This window comes from Eretmochelys imbricata, chromosome 1 (genome assembly GCF_965152235.1).
Source record: "Eretmochelys imbricata isolate rEreImb1 chromosome 1, rEreImb1.hap1, whole genome shotgun sequence".
Lineage (NCBI taxonomy): Eukaryota > Metazoa > Chordata > Testudines > Cheloniidae > Eretmochelys > Eretmochelys imbricata.
Window position 1 is genome coordinate 36,759,483 of NC_135572.1, and position 21,332 is coordinate 36,780,814.

The following is a 21,332-nucleotide window of genomic DNA, read 5'->3' on the forward strand; positions in this document are numbered from 1 at the left end:
TTCTAAATGCCTTTAACTTTTTATTTTGTATTCCTGAATGTGTGAACTTAGGTAATGGGGTGGATGAGATGGGAGCATAGGAGAGGAGAGAGCATGAGAAATGGGTTGATGTTGAAGTGCAGTTACGGGCTGGAGCGAGGGGAGCAGAAGAGGAGGATGGAGTGTGAAAGTGAGGAGGGAAAAGACAAGTGCAGATTGCCTGGATGAAATGAAATGACACCATCTAAAGAGAATCAAATGGTGAGATAATCAAACAGTGACAGTGGAAACACAGATGACCAGTCAGGGGTAAGTATAACGGTGCCTAATGCCAAGAGAGTGGTGTAGTAAATGTGTGGAGTTTAAAGGCATCAGGAGAACGAAGACTGTTGACTAAATTATCTGGCTGTTAGCAGCTGAGAGAGGATGCCCCTGCTGCTGGTAATGCTGCCTGAAGAGGACTTGTCCAATGGTGCCCCCAGAAGACTGTTACTGCTGTTGAACGTGAGGGAGCTGCTGGAACTCCAGAAATCCCAGCGGAGGTCCACTGGGGACAGAGAGGGATGCTGGTGGGATGCTCCCTGGCTGCCCTTTTTGTCAGCTAGGACACATACATACAGAAAAGTTAGAAGAGCTCCAATAAAAGAATAGACACATCACTGGAATAATACGTGGTACTTATCTTCAAAATGTATTGCAAACATTAACTAATTAATATTCAGAACAGAACATCCCACATTTTGCAGACAGGAGATGTGAGCAGAGAGGTTAAGACCAATAATTTCAAAAATGTCTGTAATCCTTCTGACAGGTGGAGTCAGAAGCAACCAGGGCCAGGTTCAATATCTAGGGGTTCCTCTTAACAATACAAAACAGAACCAGCTCAAGCCCCCCACCACTTGGCATCTTTAAGAGGCAACCCTTCGCCACTAGCAAGCATTAAGTCTGTGTATAATAAAAGAAAACATTTATTTAAAAGGGAAAAGGAGCCCAGCATTAATCTGGGAAAACACCACAACCCCATGCGAAAGCATGTGACCCTAAGCAAACACCGACCCCACAGTATGCTGGGCAGTGTCCTTTGCTTCTGTTATCCACCTTGTGGTGTGAAAGTTCAAACAAATGTCCCTTTAACATGCCACTCCCCTGTTCCTCTGCTGTACCCCACTCACAGGAGGTTGTCCTTAGTCAGCAAAGACCTAGAGTTCAGAGATGCATTCTCACTGGTTCCCCCATCCGCACCCCCAAAAGGAGATGTGTGTATATCGAGCAAAGTCTCCACTGCAGCCACCACCTCTGCAGCTCACTCAATGCTGCTGTTATTTCTGCTGCTTGCTGCTACTTCTGCGATGCCACATTTTCAGGTTTCCACACTTAGCCCAGCTCTTAGTGATTTCACTGGGTAGCAGGGAACCTCTGTGCTACTGCCTCTTCGTGGCCTTTCACTGCAACTTTCTCCCTACACCAGGTCTAAGGTTTAGCTGCTAGATCTGCTCATCAGTGATTTTAGTTCTAGTAACACTGAACTCAAACAAGATCTCTCAATTGAGTACAATCAGCTCTGTCTTTAAACACTAGAGAGGGGAGGAGATGAGAGGATCAAATAGTATTTAGGACTCTTTAGGCAGAGCCCACACCATTGTATAGGTCACCTATCCGCGCACACTCTCCTGTTCAGTGGGATTTGGCATCCCTACTCCCTGCTTAGCAAGTGAGGTTCAGCTTAGGGTGACCCACTCAATTAGGACAGGCTAAGCACAATTCTGGTGCCTTTTACTCACACAATAACAGTAACAACATTTCATTACTCCTGCATTCAATACAAATGTGAATTGTAACCCAAAACCAGCCAAAGTTGATCACGTTGGCAAAGCAGCTCTGTCTGCTGAACACCTAGGCAGAGTATGGGTATCTATGCAAATACAATCTTCTCCTGAAATCTTTTCCCCCAATGTATCACGAGATGTCAGATGAGAACTCATTCAGGCCCTGCTTAAATGTCCACAAACTTTGGTGGAGCGTCTCCATTTTATTCAGTGCCCAACTGAAGATAGGTAGGTGTCTCAGGCTGGCCATCCAAAAATGACGGATGACCCACAGTCAGTGCTCATTTTTTGAAATTTTGAGTTGTAAGGCCACACAGCAAGTCGGAGCCACTATTAGAACACAGGAGTTCCCAGCACAGACCACAGCATTCTGTGTCACACCCAGCTCTGTATCACAGAGGCATATACTGACTGCAGCGTTCACTTATAGTCACTCCTGGGTAGAACTGTGTAACAAAATCACAAATTTTGCCAAATTTCTCTCTCTCTCTCTCTCTCACACACACACACCCTCTTTTCTGGTCAAAATTGAAAATTGTGATAGAAAATGTATTTGAAACTTGAACATTTTCATTCAGCTCTGTTCCTGACCTACCACAGCGAAGTGATTTCTGGAACAGTGCCAGGATTAGTAGTGTCCCTTACCACAGTGCCTGCCTGGAAAAAAAATTGCTGGTTGGAAACTGCAATGAAGGGAGCTCTTTTCACTTGTATTGGAGCCATGTCAAAGTATCCCAGAACTCTGCGTATTGCCATTGATCAGAGTGAACACAATGTTCCCTGAAGAGCACTTCAATCTGGTTCCTATATATTGCATGTGTTGCAAGTGATCTGTGTATTATGGTAACCTATGAGGACAGAATCTTTTCTTCCCAGGCTTTTGAGGAGGGGTGGGCTGAGACTTGCAGGGATTTTTGCGTTTATTTTATTTTATTCTTCTATGCTGCTGGATATTTATATGCCAGGGTGGGATTAGCAGTCATTTATATGCATATTTTATTTTATGGGTTGGGCATCTAGGAATATTTTAGATGCCTGAGTTAATAAATAGTGAGAGAGAATATTTAGGAGCTACTGTATCAATGATGAAGGACGAAACATTATTATAAAACCCTGATAGGCTCTCAATAGACTGGGCCACTGTCTGGAGATTCCAGGGCTGCTTTGTTCAGCCCAAACACATGGGGCTTTAGAGCCATCAAGCCCTATCCTTCTTTCTTAGACCAGTATTTACAGAGACCCCTTTTCCCAACTAGGTGAGGCAGGGCCAAAAAGGTTCATGGAAGTATGTATCCTGGACACCATCATGCAGTATCTTGGGGAAGAGTAGAAGCATACAATATCGTCTCCCTGTTCCCAGGGTGGGGAAAAGCAAAAAGAATCTATCCATCCCAAAAGTGAAGAAGGTATATCTCCTTCCATCCATGGTTACTTTTATTGCTGTTATATAGGGTCCACAGGTGAATCTTGTGGCAGGATTGTTGTACTAACATTCCTGTTTCACACTCCTTTTCCTGAGGGGAGGGAAGAGTAGAGTTAAAGACAGTGGCAGTGTAGCTAACTCTCACAATATTTAGTGTCTTACTTTAAAGTCCCATCTCCTGGATTCATGTGACTTTGTGAGAATCTCAGCTTTCTTCTAACAAAGACAAAGGAAGTTTCTAGCCTTCATTATTGGAAAGAAAATTTTGAAAATGTGAAGCCTCAAGAGAGCAACAGAAGACAAATGAAAAGAGCTGACAGTTATTTTTAAAAATCTCATAATTTTTGAAGAGTTGGGGTTGGCCATGCTGCCCTGATTTACTCTGACGGCACCACAGCTTTAAATGTTAAAATAATAATGATCTCCTCCCTCTGCAACATTTCCATACAATTCTTGTCCTGAGAAGGTAGATCAAAATGTTCTATTAAGGAAAATTATATTGTTCTCTCTGTAAAAAACCTGCAAGACTTGGCACGTATCAAATCTTTTTACTTGTTGCTGCTGCATAGGATTATTTGTAATGAAAACCCCCCATGTAATCCAGAGGGATGGGAGGGGGAGAACCCAATTAAAAAATACTCTTTTATTTTCAAGGTGCCTCATTGGAGTCTCATTAAAAATGGTCAGATCCATCTGTGAACATGATAATGATATGCATGTTCAGCTTTAATTGTCTGGTGGAATGGAGTATAATGTAGTGACTCTCCATGTTCATAATTATTTCAGATAACATTGGCGACCAGGATATCTTTTTGAAAAGCAACATTAGTTTGTTAAAATACCACAATTTCACCTATCTGTAAAATGAAAAAGAAAGCTTGGGTTGAAATGTTAGAGTGTTTTTTTTGTAACCATTCCCTGCATACATTTTTGTTTCAAAACATCAAAGTAGCAGTGATTTTACTATTCATTGAACAATTGTGAATTGCATCTACATGTCAGGAATGACCTACAGAAAGTAGCTGGCAGAATTTTTAGGAAGCATTCTCAGAGCCGAATGAGCTCACGGAAGAAGGAAAAGGAAGCTTTCTTTGCATTTGGAAGGCCAAAGTAGTGGTTTTAGTCAATAGTATTGCTACTAAATTTACTAGTTACTATTTATAGATTCATTGATTTTTAAAGCCAGAAGGGACAATTAGATGATCGACCCAGTTACCCCTGCGTGGACCCCAATAATTTCAGTTTGACTAAAGTAGATCTTCCAGAAAGGCATCATTCTGCAGTTAGACTGATAATTAGTATGTTAGCTGGTAGTTAGTATGTACAGTGGTGGGAAAGTTCCCCTGCATTTCTTTATTTGCTTATTTCATAAGCATTTTGTAAAATGAAACATCTCCTAGAAGCACACGGATTGGCTAAAATTGTCACTTAACAGCCTTAATTGTTTTGTTTAATAACAAGTCTTTGGTGTGTGTAACAAATAATATTCTACAATATGTAAAATCGACTGTATCCATATCACAGCATCTCAACAAAATGAACTGTACAGTTATGTAGCATAATTTAAGACAAACAAGGAAGTTACAGCTAAAAATAGAGAAGCGAAAAAGAGATGCCTTTTAGCATAGAGCTATAAGATCCAACCCAGCTGTCCTTACTCAGGCAAAACATCCACTGAAGTTTGTGATTTTTGCCTCAATAAAGATGCCAGGTTCAAGTCCTAAATTTGTAGAGAATGCCCTGTGGTCATTTTAATTTTTGTCATTTGGAATTTATGCAGCTCTGGATAGAGTTCATTTTTTCTGAACAGTACATCCAATTATTTTTTGGACAAATAGGCATACTCTTCAATATGTCCAAGTTTGATGCCAGCTGAGGCTGCAAATGCCTCCAGTTCATCCCATTTAAACTCCAGACTTGTCAGACTGCTAAATTATATTATTTTTCCCTATACAGATACACAGATATGTCATGGATACCATACAAAATGATTTTGACCTGAATATATAATAGTAGCTTCTCTGAGATGGAGAACTTGTATTCCATCCAGCTGATAGCAGCTCAGCTTTGTTGTGTTATATGTGAAAGGCATATTGGCATGAAAATATAGCATGGTTGCCAGCTAGAGACAGGAAACTATACAACTCTGAAATGCCTAAATGAAGGCAGTTGCTAACGAAACTTGGGAAGCTAAACCTTGATCCACAGTAGAATTAAAACTTGAGTGTTTGGCTAGTAGTTGTCATTCACAGTGCTGCGAGAAATTCCTTCCTTGATCAAAGCACATCTTCATAAAGTTGTCCGAACTTAATAAGAAAAGAGTGAGAGGATATCAATTGCCATTTCAAACGCATTCATTCTGAATCAAAGCAAATGTTAGTCTGTGTCGAGAAACTGAATGAAATAAATGTTGACTGTGTTGATATCAAAGATAAACTCAAAGTTACACCATAAATGAGGTGGAACATCATGATGCAGCTCCATATAAAAAGATATATATGGAAATGTATAGAAAATGAGGCAAGAAATACAATGCTTGGGAAAGAATCTAGGCATGATTTGAAAAGATAATTACAGACAAAAAAAAAAGCAAGAGTAAATGTAGCAACAGGAAGAGCAGAATAATTGTGAAGTAATTAACATGAATTCTTCATTCTTCTTTGGTGGAAAAATAACTGATTTCAAGTTAAAAATGAACCCTTGTTACAGAAATTTTTTACCAGTGATTCTATCAAGTAATTTACTTTAGTAAATTATCTCAAATACAGACATGTAGTCTAATTCGTACATATTTCTTAGTGTACCTATTTCTTTAGAAATGGTCCTGTGGAATGAAAATTATTCTTTAATCCTTTGTGCAGAATGCAAATATATTTTACTTGTATTTTTATCAACTCAGACTTCACTTATCTTTTGGAAATAAATGTTTTGTTCTCAGTGATAAAGTGTACTAAGGTAATCTCCATCATCAAAAAGCTATGTACTTTAATCTCAATTATGTCCTATGTATTTGAGGGGAAATACCTAATAATTATAAATGATACTATATAATCTGCGTATTTTTGAGTATGGCTTGATTTCATTGGAATAGGAACAATTTGATATGAATTCGCCTAGACTATTAGGAGTGCAAGAGGTAATGCCAAAGACAATTTCTCCTAGATTTACAGTAGCTCTCTGATTTCACCTGTGACATCCACATCATGAGGAATTAATGATGTTCTTATAGGTAATGTAGAGGCAAACAAGTGTATAGTATATTTATGGGTCTGCTAATATTTCATAGATTTATAATGATAGACAATTCATAAGCTCATTTATTTCTAAAATTTAATTTTTGAATATTCCTGTTCTTTGGATGGGTAGACCCATCAGTGCCTTTAGATAGTATCTTTCCTGTAGAAGGATCCCAAACATATTGTAAACTACAGTGTATATATAGGGATCAGTTACATACCAATGAAATGCAGCCGTCTCTTCATAGAACAGGGATCCATTCTGCATCAGCAGCATTACATACTAGCTTTCAGGAGGTGAAATGAATACTTTTTCCAACTGAAATTAGAGTGAGGATTTCAGGCAGGTAAAATATAACCACCCAAGTCAGAATATAGCCATGGTTCTGGACAGGATATCTGGTCTGAATGATCACATCTCCAGCAGCACAATGTCAACTTGCAGCCCCATGCTGATTTAACACCCACTCTGGATTTGAGTTGTTGGATCTCTGCTCTTTTAGATGGAATCTCCCAGTGTTTTAAGAATCTTCAGTTGCCCTGGTGAATGAAGGAAAAGCAAATGGTTCTAAAAAAAGATACTGGCTTTCCCCATCTGCTAGTGGGCTTTGCAGATGACAAATGAGACATTATAATTGTAATATCTCTATACTGCTGTAGAAGGTGCATGACCAACAGTGCTCCTTAGGTATCAGGTGGGGGTTGGCAGGTTGTCTGCTGTTGATGCACAGTCCTCTCCTTCAGCACCCCCACCCCAAGGCTTTCCAGTCCTCCCCTTTAGCAAGAGGGTTTGAGGGAGTAGGGCCCTTGAACAGTTACAGTCTTTTCCAGCTGGCCCTTCACACTAGGGAAAGGTTCTTGCTCTAGTATTGACGTTTTGGAGTGGATAAGGGAACCCGGGCCCGCCCTCTCCGCTGGCTCCGGTCCAGTGCCCAAGGGCGGGCAGCTACACCCAACACCTTGGGGTTCTAAGCCACTCCCTCTCCCAGACCACATCCTAACCCAGTTTCCTTCAGCTTCCCATAGTAGATTACTCCGATCAGTTCCCTGACCTGCACACTCCGTCACCTGCCTCTCCTTTGTGGGTTTTCATAGGTCTGTGTTGTCAGGTCCTGGGCAATGACTCCTGGGCAGTACTTCCCCTTCAGAGCAGCCATCTGCTCCCTTCCACTGCCTTCCTCTGAACTGCTCTACCCCCCTTTTCAAAGACCTGCCTCCAGCCTGTGCAGGCTTTGCCGGTGTGTCTGTGTGGAGCTGCCTGGGCCCTGAGCTGGTCTTTAACCCCTTGCTCTTCCATGCGGGGTTTGCACTTTTCATTCAATGACCTCAGAGCGCTTCACAAACATACACTGGTTAAGCTTTACAACCTCCCTGTGAGCTAGATCGGTGTCATCTCCATTTATCAATTCATTGATCACAGTGATGGACATCATATAAATGCTTGTAATAACAATTATGAATAAATTTATAGATAGTTTAAGTGCTGTGCCCGAAGTCATAGGTAGCCAGTAGCAGAGTTATGACTCCTCCCAATCCCCTCTCTATTAGACCATACATTAAGGGATTTGATATTGATTAATAACAGTTATGATTAATAAAATGCAAAGATTGTGTTGTTAGTGTATTTTATCCTTTTCTTTTAGGTTACTCAATACTTCAAGCTATTATGGAAAAAGCGGGACAAAATAGCTGGCAAGTCAGTGCCATATGTGTGGAGAATTTTAATGATGCCAGCTACAGGAGGCTTTTAGAAGACCTGGATCGAAGACAAGAAAAGAAATTTGTAATAGACTGTGAAATAGAGAGGCTTCAGAATCTTTTAGAACAGGTAATACAACTTTTAATGTCACTGTAAACCCATTACTATAGTTCCACAAGAGCAGCCTCTAAGCTTTACCCTTCATTTATTTTTGCCAGTCAAGACAAGGTTTCCCCAAGGTTTATTCAGGGGCCAATATTTTATCTCCACTTTCTCCCCATCTTCATTTTGATATTAAGCTTCCATCACAGCAGCCGACAGGTCAGAGTGAATAGCCACATCTGAGACAGGAGGCAGTGCTCATGCTGCTCAAACATCAGCCCAGAGCTTTAACATATCAATGCTTGGGGAGTCTTGAACCAAAGTCTCTTGGCTGGCAGGACAACACCCTGCTGCCAAGTTGATCAAGAAGACTCCCCCAATCTTCATTTTTTTATTAAATTCAGATTGGATTTTTTAAATCTAGATGGAATGTTTTTCTAAAAGCTCTGCTCAGGGATTTATTTGGGGGAAGTCCTATGGCCTGTGCTACACAGGAGGGCAGGCTAGATGATCACAATGATCCCTTCTGGCATTAGAATCTGTGCATCTATTTTCAAAAATATATATTTTTAAATGCCAATTTTATATGAAGAAATTGCTTATGTTTATCCAGAGTTATTTATTGTTCTCCAAACATCATAGACAACATATTTCCAGCTGTATAAGGTCTTGAAATCATTATTACACACATTTAAAAGGGGAGTTTTATTATCCATAACAAAGTATTTGTGAAATGGAAAAGAATGAAATAAGTGATCTTTTGGAGAAGGGATGGAGGTCATGTTCTTCCTTAGTTAACGAAGGCAGCAGTTATGTAAAGGAAAGAGACTATGGGTTTGATTATCCACTGCCTTGTACTTTGTATAGCCATTTATACCTGTGCCAAGTGGACTTAAAATGTTATCGTTCTCATCTGGAGAATCTGGCCATATAACTGTCTCTCTCTGAGCTATTTCTTAAATGACGGGAAAAAATAATAGTTCGAAAAGAGCATTTTGCTAAGTGATAGGAAAATAACTTGAGGCAGTATATTCTTTTTGTCTCTCACATAATCCCACATATTATGCTGATGCTCTGAACGTGCACTTTTCAGCATCTGTTGCCACTATGTGAATACTACAGTGAATGAATGCCACCTAGTGGTGCTAAATTCTGTTTTATCGCGCTACTTCCTTTATTTTATTTCCTTATTTATTTATTTTTTATTTTGCAAAAGATATATTAGAGGTTTATAAAGTTTTTATTGCAAAAAACTTTAGTGATGCAGATGCTGGTATGGGCAGTTAAATATATATTGCCATTTGTGATTCAGAAATGTGCAAAGTAGTTTTTTTCTGAAAACCATTACAGATTAATTCTTTTAACAGCAGAAACGTGAGAGAAAGAAACTAAAAATTAACAGTATGGCACTTCTGAATTTAACAAGGATTATTTCAAATAGGTGATGCCATACATATTAATTTGGCCAAATCTTTTGCTACTGTGTCATTGTATTTTAATGCACACTTATCGTAGCTTATAATCAAATCCTTCTCCTATCCAGTCTCTTTTGTAATAAAACAAGAGAGCATGGTTTTTAGGACTTGCTTTAAAGTGTGTAGGGAAGCATTTTCCCCCCCTGAGTTGTGTGTGTGTGTGTGTGAGAGAGAGAGAGAGAGAGAGAGAGAGAGAGGTTCAAAACCTGAATCAGTTGGCTTATAGAGAGAGTGTTATGTGTCCATATATATTTGAATGCATATTTCTTCATAAACTCATGGATCTATTGATCATCTATTGCTTTAATGGCAAGGATATACATATTTTAGAGCATGCTATCATTTTGATTCTGATCTCACTGATACTGGTTTTACATTGGTGTGACTCCACTAACTTCTAGGAGCCACTCCTGATTCTCATGTCAGCAACCGAGATTGGAATCAGCCCTACATTCTGCATGGACGATTCCGTTTTAGAATAGCTTGCACTCTTTGTTTGGATAGGCTTAGGTTGATTCTCCACTACCAACATCAGTGGAAGTTTTACTTTAACAGGGTTAGGATCAGCCCTTTGCTTATGTTGTATGGTAGATAATTCAAAGTGGTGGCAATTTAAAATATCAGGTGCTGACTTCTTTCATTTTGCATGAGGATTCCAGGAGCCTGTAGATGATAGATGTGGTGACTTCACAGAAGAGGAATTGACTGAGTCTCAAGCTCCCTAATTGTTTCAAGAGACCTTTTTCCCCAGACTTTTTGAGAAATTAAGTTTAGTTGTGTGACGTACAAGTCAATGTTCTGTAGTGTATATTAGCAGAAGTAAGTCAGTAAAATGAGACTCAGTGCAAAGTGCTATGCTTTTTTCTGACTAAGAGCGAGAACCTGACTTATTTGTGTGGGTGTAAATTAAAGAAGTGTAGGCTCAGTTCTGAACAGTTCTTCTTAGAAGGGGATGTATAATATACTGTATGCCCTACCCTGAGATAGCTGAGATTCCGGTTTATGATGAGTTCATTAGCTGTGTGAAGACAAAAGTAAATGTAAAGAGAAGTTAGTTGTTTAGATAGATAGATAGATAGATAGCAGCTGTTCCTTGGGAAGATAGCTCTGAAAATCCAAGTACAATGATTGCTAAGATTGAAAAGAACAAGCATGAGGATTCTGCTACTGCATTTGGCGGATAGGGAACATGAAAATACCTATCCTTTTACGGATGCATAATGTGTTAGTTAAGTTTTGAGGGTATCCCAAAGAATCATCTTGCTCAAAATCCTTATGATGATGGCATGATATGAAAACCATGATAGAAAAGTAAAGCCAGCCCTTTATGATCTCGGTGGACAGGTACAGGATACAAATGGACAAAGAGGAAGTTGCTTCATATTTACACTCCAAAATGCTAAGTCCAGCTCCCGTTTAAAATAAGCATTGATGCTGTTGTTGAAATAAGACTCCAGTGTTTTTGACTTTCCCAATTCCCAGAGATCTACTTTATCAAAATCTATTTCACAAGCTTTCTCTTTGTAAGATCTAAATTAGACTTCATTGTCCTATAATGTGTCCTCATAGGAGATGACCATCTGATCCTTGATTGGGTCTTCCTGCTTCTAATCCAAATCCACAGACAGACGTTTACCAGGTATAAAATAATTAACTTTCACTCTCTTTTCTCAATTTATATACACATATATTATTAATAATTAGTTAGCTGACCTTTTTGTTTCATCTACATTTAAACAGGCATAATAAAAACAGCCAACATGTTTTCACTGAAAATTGTAAATGGAGAAGTATACTGAGAGATTAATACACTCTTTGTCCACTTTGCCTAAATACTATGATGATGCGAGGAAAAATATTCCCTAGTCCAAAACATTTTTGTTTTTTCCTTTTGAAAATGATATTTGATTGGCACATTTATTCCATAGTTTTTAGATATGTATCTGATGCACAAAATCAGGGATGGTGTCCCTAGTCTCTGTTTGCCAGAAGCTGGGAATGGGTGACAGGGGATGGATCACTTGATGATTACCTGTTTTGTTCATTCCCTCTGAAGCACCTGGCATTGGCCACTGTCAGAAGACAGGATACTGGGCTAGATGGACCTTTGGTCTGACCCAGTATGGCCGTTCTTGTGTTATGTTCTTATCTTAAATATTTATCACTTAGGGCTACATTTTCAAAAATGTTGTCATTGTTCCTAATTTGTATTACAGTAATGCCTAGAATCCCACTCTGAAGTCAGGACCCCAGGATGCTGACCTAGGTGCTGTATAAACACTAGTTAGAGGCTGTCCTGATCTGAATAAGCTTGCAGTTTAGAGAGACAAGATTAAAAAAAGGGAAAGGGAGGCACAGAGATGGGAAGTGACATGTCCAAGTTCACATACAAGTTGGCGGCAGAACCAAGGGTTACTAACTCACAGTCCATTACCACAGGATCATGCTACCTCATGATTTGCCTGTGCCCATTCTATGAACAATTATGCTTTCAATCACAGGTGTTTAAGAGCACAAACATTTTTTATGAATTAGAGGACAAAAGTAAGTGAATGAGACTGAGGATTCTATCTACTTAATCATTTTGTGCTTCTAAACTGTGCTTCCAAATTGCCCTCCTAAACTAATTTGCATGCCTACATTATTGGTAAGTGCTGTGCAGCTTGGCTTTCCATTCCTAACAATCAAACTGCTAATACGTGCAGTGACGACTAGTGATTTATAAACGGAACAGTCCATCGCAACAATAGTCATATGCACTACACAAAAAGAATCAACATCAGTATGTTTCTCCCACGTTTCACTAAGAGTGCTCATTTCTTTTTCTTGTGCATTGTAAAACAGTGTCTCCCTTTGTATTTTCAGCTTGTTCAGTAAAGCTCAGCAGCCAAGTGGAGGTAAATTCAAACTGGAAATATGGACGTGTATCTGTTAAATGAGTGGCAGCTCATTAATTTAATCCTATTATAGATGTGCTGGATTTGGATGCTGAACTCTTATTTCACCACAAATGTACCCGTGGAACAAAAACCATTATCACAGAGACCCAAACAAAGCAAATCAGTGTATTCCCAAGTAACAGCAACTGAAAAATAGTAATTAAAATTCCTATCTGCTTTTTTATGAGGTTGTACGATCCAAACTGTATATGCTGCAAAATCAAGGATACTGCTCAGTTTACTAGAGCAGGAAAAAAATAGATGTGTAGCAAAGTGCGCACACTGTTTAGGGAAATTTCAGATCACCTTGTTCTAAGACTTACTTGGATTTAATCAGTTGGATTAGTTTGCTTTCTGTGTTCTCGTGAATACTTCATATATTTCTTTTTTTATTTCTTCATTTGCCCACTTTCAAACGAGACTGAAGGAGGATGCCACTAAAGCTCACATGAAAATGTAGAAGTGGTTGGAGAATAACATAGGCAATAAACTGTAGAGTCAATCTCAATTATTTAACTTAAATATATCCTATTTGTTCAAATATATTTGCTTTAATTGCTATTACTTCAAATTTATGCAGCATTCATTAAGACATATGAGTCCAAAACCCCAAAGAGATTTTACACTCTAAACAGACAAAATACAAGGCATGCAGAAAAAGATGATGATGGATAGTCACTATTGTTAGTTCCGCAAATTTTGCAACATACTTTTGTGGTTTTGGGGTTTGTTTGTCTTTTTAATCTATACTAAAGGAGAATGTTAATTTAATTTCTAAAAAGGAAGGAAATGCCAAAGTTGATGGTGCCTGTCCAATCTTTACTCTGTCTGCTTGTGCACATGCATACAATCTTTGAATACATGCAGTCTTTAAACACATTGTCTTGCCTATTTTTCCACAGGAGTGCTCATTCATTGCTCGTATATGAACAATGCACAGTTAATATGGTAGGGATATAGCATATAGCATGACTGAGACAGGGTGTTACAGATCTGACCCCTATTTCTGGCCAGATTTAGGGTCCAATTGTCCAACACTAATCACACTGAGTAGTACTTATATGAGCAGTCCCATTGAACTCAACTTAAACAAAAATTTCTGAGTCAGGCCTAGAATTTGGCTTGAAATAAGGCACAGATCCACATAGATCTGCCTCATTCTCTGCTTACTGTTCACTTGCATATGAGTAGATGAGTCTTGTGGAAAATAGTATGTGATCAGGTTAATACTCTTTCCTAACTGAATTTTGCAAATGTAAGGCCAGATTGTGGTTCAGCTAATGAGCCTGAACTGGGAAGCAAGGTAGCTGTTATTCTCCTGCTCGGGCTACCTGCATCATAGGCAACAGCATGAGAACATCCTTTGGTGGGGTTGCCACTCATTCTCTCATGGGGATGAAAAGGGATGTGGGTGGAGCCTTTGTTCTGCTCTCCAGTGCAGCTCAGCTGGGATTAATTTGTCCCAGGTATAGGGCTGGTCCAGATTACTTCCCACAGGAGCAAGGAGAGAAAGGGAACCAGATTGTGACTCAGAGTCACATTCTGGTTCTGATGGTCTGCTCATGGGGCAGCACAGCTGCACACTACCCCTTATACAGGGCTCATGCCACAGCCACAATTTAGCTCCTAGAGACTGTCTCCATCCCAAATGTCAAGCTTATACCCCCAAGCTCTATGGCACTGAAGCTGTCAAAAGTGCTGAGCTCTCCCGCTTGATCTCTGTGCGTGCACATTTGTGGAAATATATATGGCGGGGCTGTATTTTTTGTTTGTTTGTTTATCTTTTTTTGTATTTGAAAATGGTTGAACAGTGTTTTGTCAACTTGCCTGTTCAGCACTGACTGTGAACTACTGGAGCTTGTAAAAAATCCTGCACATGAAGTGCAGCTAGTCCTTTTTGGTGTGAACAGCTGGGGGCTGGAGGAACCATTTTTTATCGTTTTTATGAGCTTTTTACTTAAATGAAAATATCCATATTGGATTGTACTGTCTCCTGTCCCACTCCTTTCATAATCCTCTGGGCCAGATTATAAAAGGCCATAGTTTGTGAATCTTTGAAAAACTCCCACTCCCTGCAATGACAGTTGAATAGGACTGTTATTGCGGTGGTTATTCTTTCCTTAGAAATTTATATCTGCTTCTGGTTTCTTTTTTCTCAAGCTTTTTTATCAGTCTTTTCTCTTCTGTCTGTAGAATCCAGGTTGCGTTGGCTTTCCCATCTTCTACCTTGCACAGTCCAAAACTCTTAAATTTGCTGTATGAGAATCTTTAAATATATCTCATCTATAAACACTGATCTGTCTTCTCTTGAACTTTGCATAATATAACAGTTTCATTGTCAAGATCAGCCATCTGGCTCCTGAGCTGTACAGCAGGTTGATTTCAATCTTTTTTTTCCAATACAAGTGCCCAATGCAACCTTTTCCAAGAGACCAGCACCTCTTCACTCAGCTCCATCAGTGTTCTGCATCAGCCAGCCCTAACATCACCACTCATACAGAATTGCCTTCACCTTTAAATACAGAGGTGAAAATTGTTATTCAGTGTCTGACGTACATTCAGTTGTTCAATGGAATCATACGCATTAGCAAAAAGAACATTCACAGCATCTAGGACCATTAGCAATCAAATCTAGGAAGTAAAACAATATTAACATTGTAAAGCTTATATTTTAAAAATCGGAAGCCAAGTTATAATTAATTAATATGGTTAAGCAATATTGTCAAGTGGTTACAGCAAGGTGCTGAGAATCAGGAATCTTGGAATCTGTCCCCAGATCTGTGACCAACTCAGTGTATGTCTTTGTGCAAGTACTTTAACATTGCTGATCTTCAGTTTCCACATTGGTAAAGTGCTTTGTGGTGAAAAGTGGGGTTCAGATCCAACTCCCACTGCAGTGAGAGAGATGGATCAGGCCCTAAGTGTAGAGTTTCATTATTATTTCTACCACCAAACTAAAATTGAATCAGCTGAATACAATTTGTGGCTGGGGAAAAATATGGAAACCAACGTATACCGTTTGCTCTATTTGCTCCACTCTGCCAATGATAGCTAATCCTGATGAAGTAATGCTACCCAGCTGCAGGTTACGTTGATAACATGATAAAGTTGTAAATTTAATGGTTCATTAATTAAAATATGTATCTATCTGGTTTACTGGTTTATGTTTTTGTTGGATGTTCTGCTAACTTTCACAGAGAACTTGGCTTTTGGCCAAATTACGCTTAACTCATTCTCATGATTTACTGAGGCTATGTCTATACTACACAGCTTTTAGTGACATGGCTGTGTTGCAACAGCTGTGTCACTAAAAGTCATGCAGTGTAGCCACTGTTTGTCGGCTCTCCTGCCGACAAAAAGCTTCCACCCCCAACGAGCAGCATTTGCGTTGTCAGCAGGAGAGCGCTCCTGCTGACAACGCACTGTTCACACTGGTGCCTATCACGGCAAAACTTTTGTATTTCGGGGCGGGGAAGTTAACACCTCTGAAAGACAAAAGTTTTGTCATTCCATTGCCAGTGTAGACATAGCCCCATAACTCTACATTGAAGTCTGTTGCATAAAGAGGATCCCCGTGTCCCTTGGCACAGGCTAATCTAGTGTCTCCCCTTCTCATATTTTCATGCACAGCCTATCCACTAGCCTGGAAAATAGGCTTTCCGATTGACTCTGCCCAAATAGGACTGCAAAGCAGCTCATTGGTCAAAGTTCTTGGCACCTGAACAGTTCTCCCTGCATTGCTCTGGTAACTGCCCCACTCCTGTCAGCTGCCTCTGTGTTACATACAATAGCAGCTGGCTGAGCTTAGGTCCCAAGGAAGGCTGTGGATTTGGGGGATTCTTCAACAGGTCTTCCCCTCTCTTCTCTCTCTCCTTCTTCTTCTTCCTCCTTCCTTCTTCCCCAGCAGCGCAGACACGTGGATTGTAACAGGGTGAAACTGAGACCAGCCAGTGTGGCAACCCCTTTGAAAGCCCATCACTATGCCCTCGGGGGAAGGGATCTTCCTCCTTCCCCCACCACTGCCTGTGAGCAGCAATGAATTGGGAAAGGGCCCTCTGGGCTTTCTCATTTTCTGCGAAATGTTTGAAATTTCTCATTAAGTTTTTTCACATGGAATATTTCATCCCTGTCTAGATGTGTTGTAATGGTGCAGCAACATGGACGCACATTGTCACAGCACTGCATAGCTAATGAGTTTTGGACCCTAACAGAGTGTTGTTTCTTGAAGGAAAGAGAATGAGTGGGCAGCTCAGCAGACAGACAGAGGATTCATAAATTAACCTAATCTACCTTTATTTACAAATACACATTTCCCACCGATGGGCTTGGAACAGAAATGAGTTCGAGTAGCAAAAGCAGCAGAAAGTGGTAACCTGCCAAGGTTCTTTCTTACTCATGCCTTCTGAGGCAATTCTGAGGGTTTTTTATTCCAGCACAGCCAGATGTTTTCTCTGCATAACTCTGTCTACTCTATGTATAGCAGAGGTGGGCTTGGCATTTGAAGTTCCTGTCTTCTGTGCTTAGTCAGGTGCTTTCAGTTACCACGTACGGTGGGTGATGCTTGGGCTGTGCCACTGCTTTGCAGTAGAGAAGGAAACCCACTTACTCGCTAGCAGCCCACTGCTTATCTGTGTGTTGCTTCCTTTAACTTCCTCGTCAATGGTGTTAGGGCATCTGTCCTCTAAATCTCCAGCCGCTCCCCCAAACAAGAGCATCCCCATCAACTTTCTTAAGGACTTGCTGTGGAAGTTAAGCTAGTTTCTCAGTGGCTTTTTTTATGGTTTCTCAGTGGCTTTGTAAAAGATTTATCCCAGCTTCAGACACTATAAATTCTCATCTCTTATTCTGTTTATATCGTTACCCCTTCTGCCACAATACTTCTATTCAAGTCTCAATCTTTTATCTTTTACAAGCCTCCGCACTTTTTACAATGTATTACCCAGGCCTCACTTTATTGTGTGGCTTCTTTTTCTTAGGAGAGTGGATTGTCACGCTATCCTGAAGGGGAAAGCTGCTGTAAAATTCCCATTTATTATGCACAACTTTAGCTTTTAGCAGGTGTTTAACTTAAAATAAGGCCTTTTCATTCCAGCAACACTGACTCCCAGTCTTCTGGAAACCACAATGAGCAGGATGTTTCAATAGCGAGGCATTATTTTTAAATTAGATGTGTTATATTCATTCATTTTGTGGTATTAAAGAGGGAAGCCTGACTCAGAGGGCCTGATTGCTTATGGAAATCAGAACTGGCTGAACTGAAGTCAGTGGAATTTCCACTAGTGCAAGTGAGAGGAGAATCAGAGCCCAAAGCTGTTAAAGCTGACATGGCTCTATCTTCTTTTGATTAAATCAGTTTCTGAATTTCCAAGTAGGGTTGCCAACAGTCCTGTATTACATAGGACGTCCCTTATTTAAATAGAAAATTGCCTGTCCCATACAAAATCAGTATGGGATGCTTTTTATCCCATATTTCAACAGCAGGGGGGCAGTACTCATAGGTGCATAGGAAAAGCAGATGGGGTCATGCTCAAGGGCCAGGGTTAGGAGGGGAGTGGAAAGATGCACCCCTGCGAGTACTGGCCCCCTGCTGGACAGGACCCCCTACTAAGTCCAGCCCCTTGAGCGCAGCCTAGTCTGCTTTCCCTGCACAGGCTCTGTTTGGCGGGATGAATGGACGGCGCTGTGTGCCCTGGAGCTGTACTGAAATGCCGGGGTCAGGAAGGGGCTCTGTCTGGCAGGGGTGTAGCCTCCGTGCTCACAGCATCTCTGCCAATGTCCCCAGCAGGGGGTGCAGCACTGCAGCAGGGAAAGACCAGCAACTGCAGCCTCCAACTGGCTCCTGGTGCCCATGCAGAACCTGAAAAAGGGTCACAGAGGCTGCTGGCCCAGCAGCTGAGGCCCTGGGTTCTCTGCAGCATCCAGAGCTGGAGATAGAGAAACCCTAGGAAGCATGGGGTTGCAGGGAGAAGGGACTTACCCCCAGAGGTTCAAGTCAAGATTGGGTACATCTGAGCTCTGTCCTGTATTTTTTAAATACAGTGTTGGCAACCCTATTTCCAAGCAAGACTCCCAGAACTGTTGTTCAGCTAATATTAAAGAGTCATGTTAAACACACTGTGTAAAAACCAGGCAGTGCGGAGTTAAGACTGAAAAGCTAGGTCTGATACTTCCCTCACTTACATCACTCTTATGTCACTCTCACTCCATTGGCTTACATGAAGTTACTCTTGATTTACACTGGTACATAGGAGATCAAAATCAGGTTATCTATTCTTAAATTGCATATGTTAAACGATCATCAGTTAAAGACCCATCCAGTATTCTCTTCTTTTTAGGTTCTCATGCCTAAGATACCTACATGCATTGTAGTAGGTTATTGATAATGTTTTATGCATTATCTCTAAATTTCTGTCCTTTTGCAGGATTGAGTCAGGATTCTGAGATAATAATGAATTCAGTTCAATGTGGTTTAATCTTTCTCTTTAGTGCATTCATATAAATGAGGAAAGAAGGCAGAATAAACTGTAATAGAAATTATAGAGTTTTTACAGTAGACCATTACAGTTTTTAAGGCTACATAAAGATGTTTTCATGTAAATATACATTCTCTCTCTATCCCTCTCTCTCTCTAAGAATTGGGAAAAATCCTGCATTGCTACTTGGACATGGACTTGATGATCTAATTGGGCTTTTTTGTATTTCTAATTCATTTGACTCTGCTGTAGTATTTAGTAAAACCAAGCATTCACAGTGAATGATGTGCTGAATGAATTTTGCCTCATTTTCTGCTCATGAGTTGTTTGGGAGCTGCTTACGCTTTTTTAATTTATTCATTATTCAGAATTGTTTATTTTATTTATTTATGAATTTGTTTGGATTTAAATACAACAGCATGACAGAACTCCAATTCTAGGATACCCTTGTTATTAATTTTAAAAATGCAAAATTAATATCATGACAAAAGCAAAACAGTGGCATGTTTGGGCCTGCTGTCCTCCCCACTCCAGACCAATGTAACCCACCTATCACTTTTCTCCCTAAGCTCTCTCTAAGCTGCTTCAGCCTTTTCTAAATGCCCACTCCAACAGAGACTAGTATCCCTCAAATGTCAATAGATTTACACCATTTCAGATGAAGAGAAGGATGGTCTTGAGGCTAAGGCTTCTGGCCTGGGACTCAGTTCAATTCCTTGCTCTGCTACAGTCTTACTGTGTGACTTAAGTCAAGCCACCTAGTCTCTCTGTGCCTCAGTTCCCCATCTGTAAAATGAGGATAATATTCTTTCTCCCACGCTTTATTTATAATGTAAGCTCTTCGGGACAAAAACTGTCTCTTATTTCATGTACATACAGTGGGGCCCTGATCTCAGTTGTGGCTTCTAGCTCCTGCTATAATACAAATAATGTAAAATAATAACTGAGTGAGAATTTAATTTCAAAGTTGGGGGGCCCTTGCAGAAAATGTGCTGTCCTCAGCTCCTTTTCTTATATAGGAAGGGCTCCAGCTTGAGTGCCTCCATTGATCTTAGCTGCTGCAGCAATATAGTACAAGGGAAAAGGTGGTCCCGCAGATAATAAGGTCCTATGTCATGCAGGGCTTCATAGTCAGAACCAGCCCTTGAAACTCCACCTAGAAGCCAGTAGGTAGTCAGTGTAGATTTTGGAGTACTGGTTCATCTGCTCATAGTGAAGTATTCCATTAAACAAACAGTCTGCTTCCAAATGGAAAATAATTCTATAGAGTTTGCATGAGCAGCTCATCATAAACATTTGAGATTCAAAATGAGAACCATGTTGATTAGCTTTGACTGAACGTATAGGTCACATAGCATTGTCTCTCTTCCCCAGTTGGATGAGCGTAACTCTTAGTATCTGAGTTCTAAGAAGTTCAAAATTTGCATTCCACGTATATTTTCCAGTATTCACTTAACATTTGCTGTGTCCATAAACAGTTCTGACAGCACACTTGCTTGCTAGAATGTCTGCAGAGAGCAAATACCGGAAAGGCACGAACATAACTGAATCAAATTCAGTTAGAAATTTTACTCCAATATTTACCATAATATTTTTGCAGGATTTCATCATTTCTATTATTTTAACAATTTTAGAAATGCTTCTGAAACTTATGATCATAAATGGGTTTATGATGAGCTTCCTTGATTTGACTGCTGCACTGTAATGGCCAGTGACGTCTGTGCTGTCAAAATTATACAGGGCCAGATTCTCAGCTCAGGTAAATTGTCATCACGGCACTGATCTCAATGGAGCTATGACATTTTACACCAGTTGAGGATCTGGCCCATAGTTTTTAACATGTCATTTACCTTCTATGTCAAGTTAGTCTCTTTCTCAAAAAGTGGATATTTCACTTAAAGGATGCTTCACAAATTATTTAACACAGGATTTTACAACCTATATCAATTTCTTTGCTCTTTGGAGGTATACGTGTACCTGTCTTATTATGAGCATTACTGATGGGAGTACAGATATAATGACAGATCACTGGTGTACGGGACTGCAGCTGCTTTGAAGCCAATGGAGTTGCAAGTTACTTATTCCAGCAGTGAATTTGGTGAACTCGTATGCACACTGGAAAATGCTATGACGACAAGCTTCTGCATATGTTCAGTAGGCTGTTTATAGGGACTTGATTT

General features: G+C 40.1%; 1 protein-coding gene across 9 annotated transcripts in view; it reads left to right on the forward strand.

Moving 5' to 3' along the window:
* Nucleotides 1-21,332, forward strand: part of GRIA4 (glutamate ionotropic receptor AMPA type subunit 4) — a 294,730-nt gene that overhangs the window by 186,141 nt on the left and 87,257 nt on the right. For all 9 annotated transcript variants that reach the window (XM_077805819.1, XM_077805810.1, XM_077805858.1 and 6 more), the window contains exon 4: nt 8,108-8,292. In XM_077805819.1, coding sequence (XP_077661945.1) covers nt 8,108-8,292 — 185 coding nt within the window. The remainder of the gene's footprint in view (nt 1-8,107; nt 8,293-21,332) is intronic.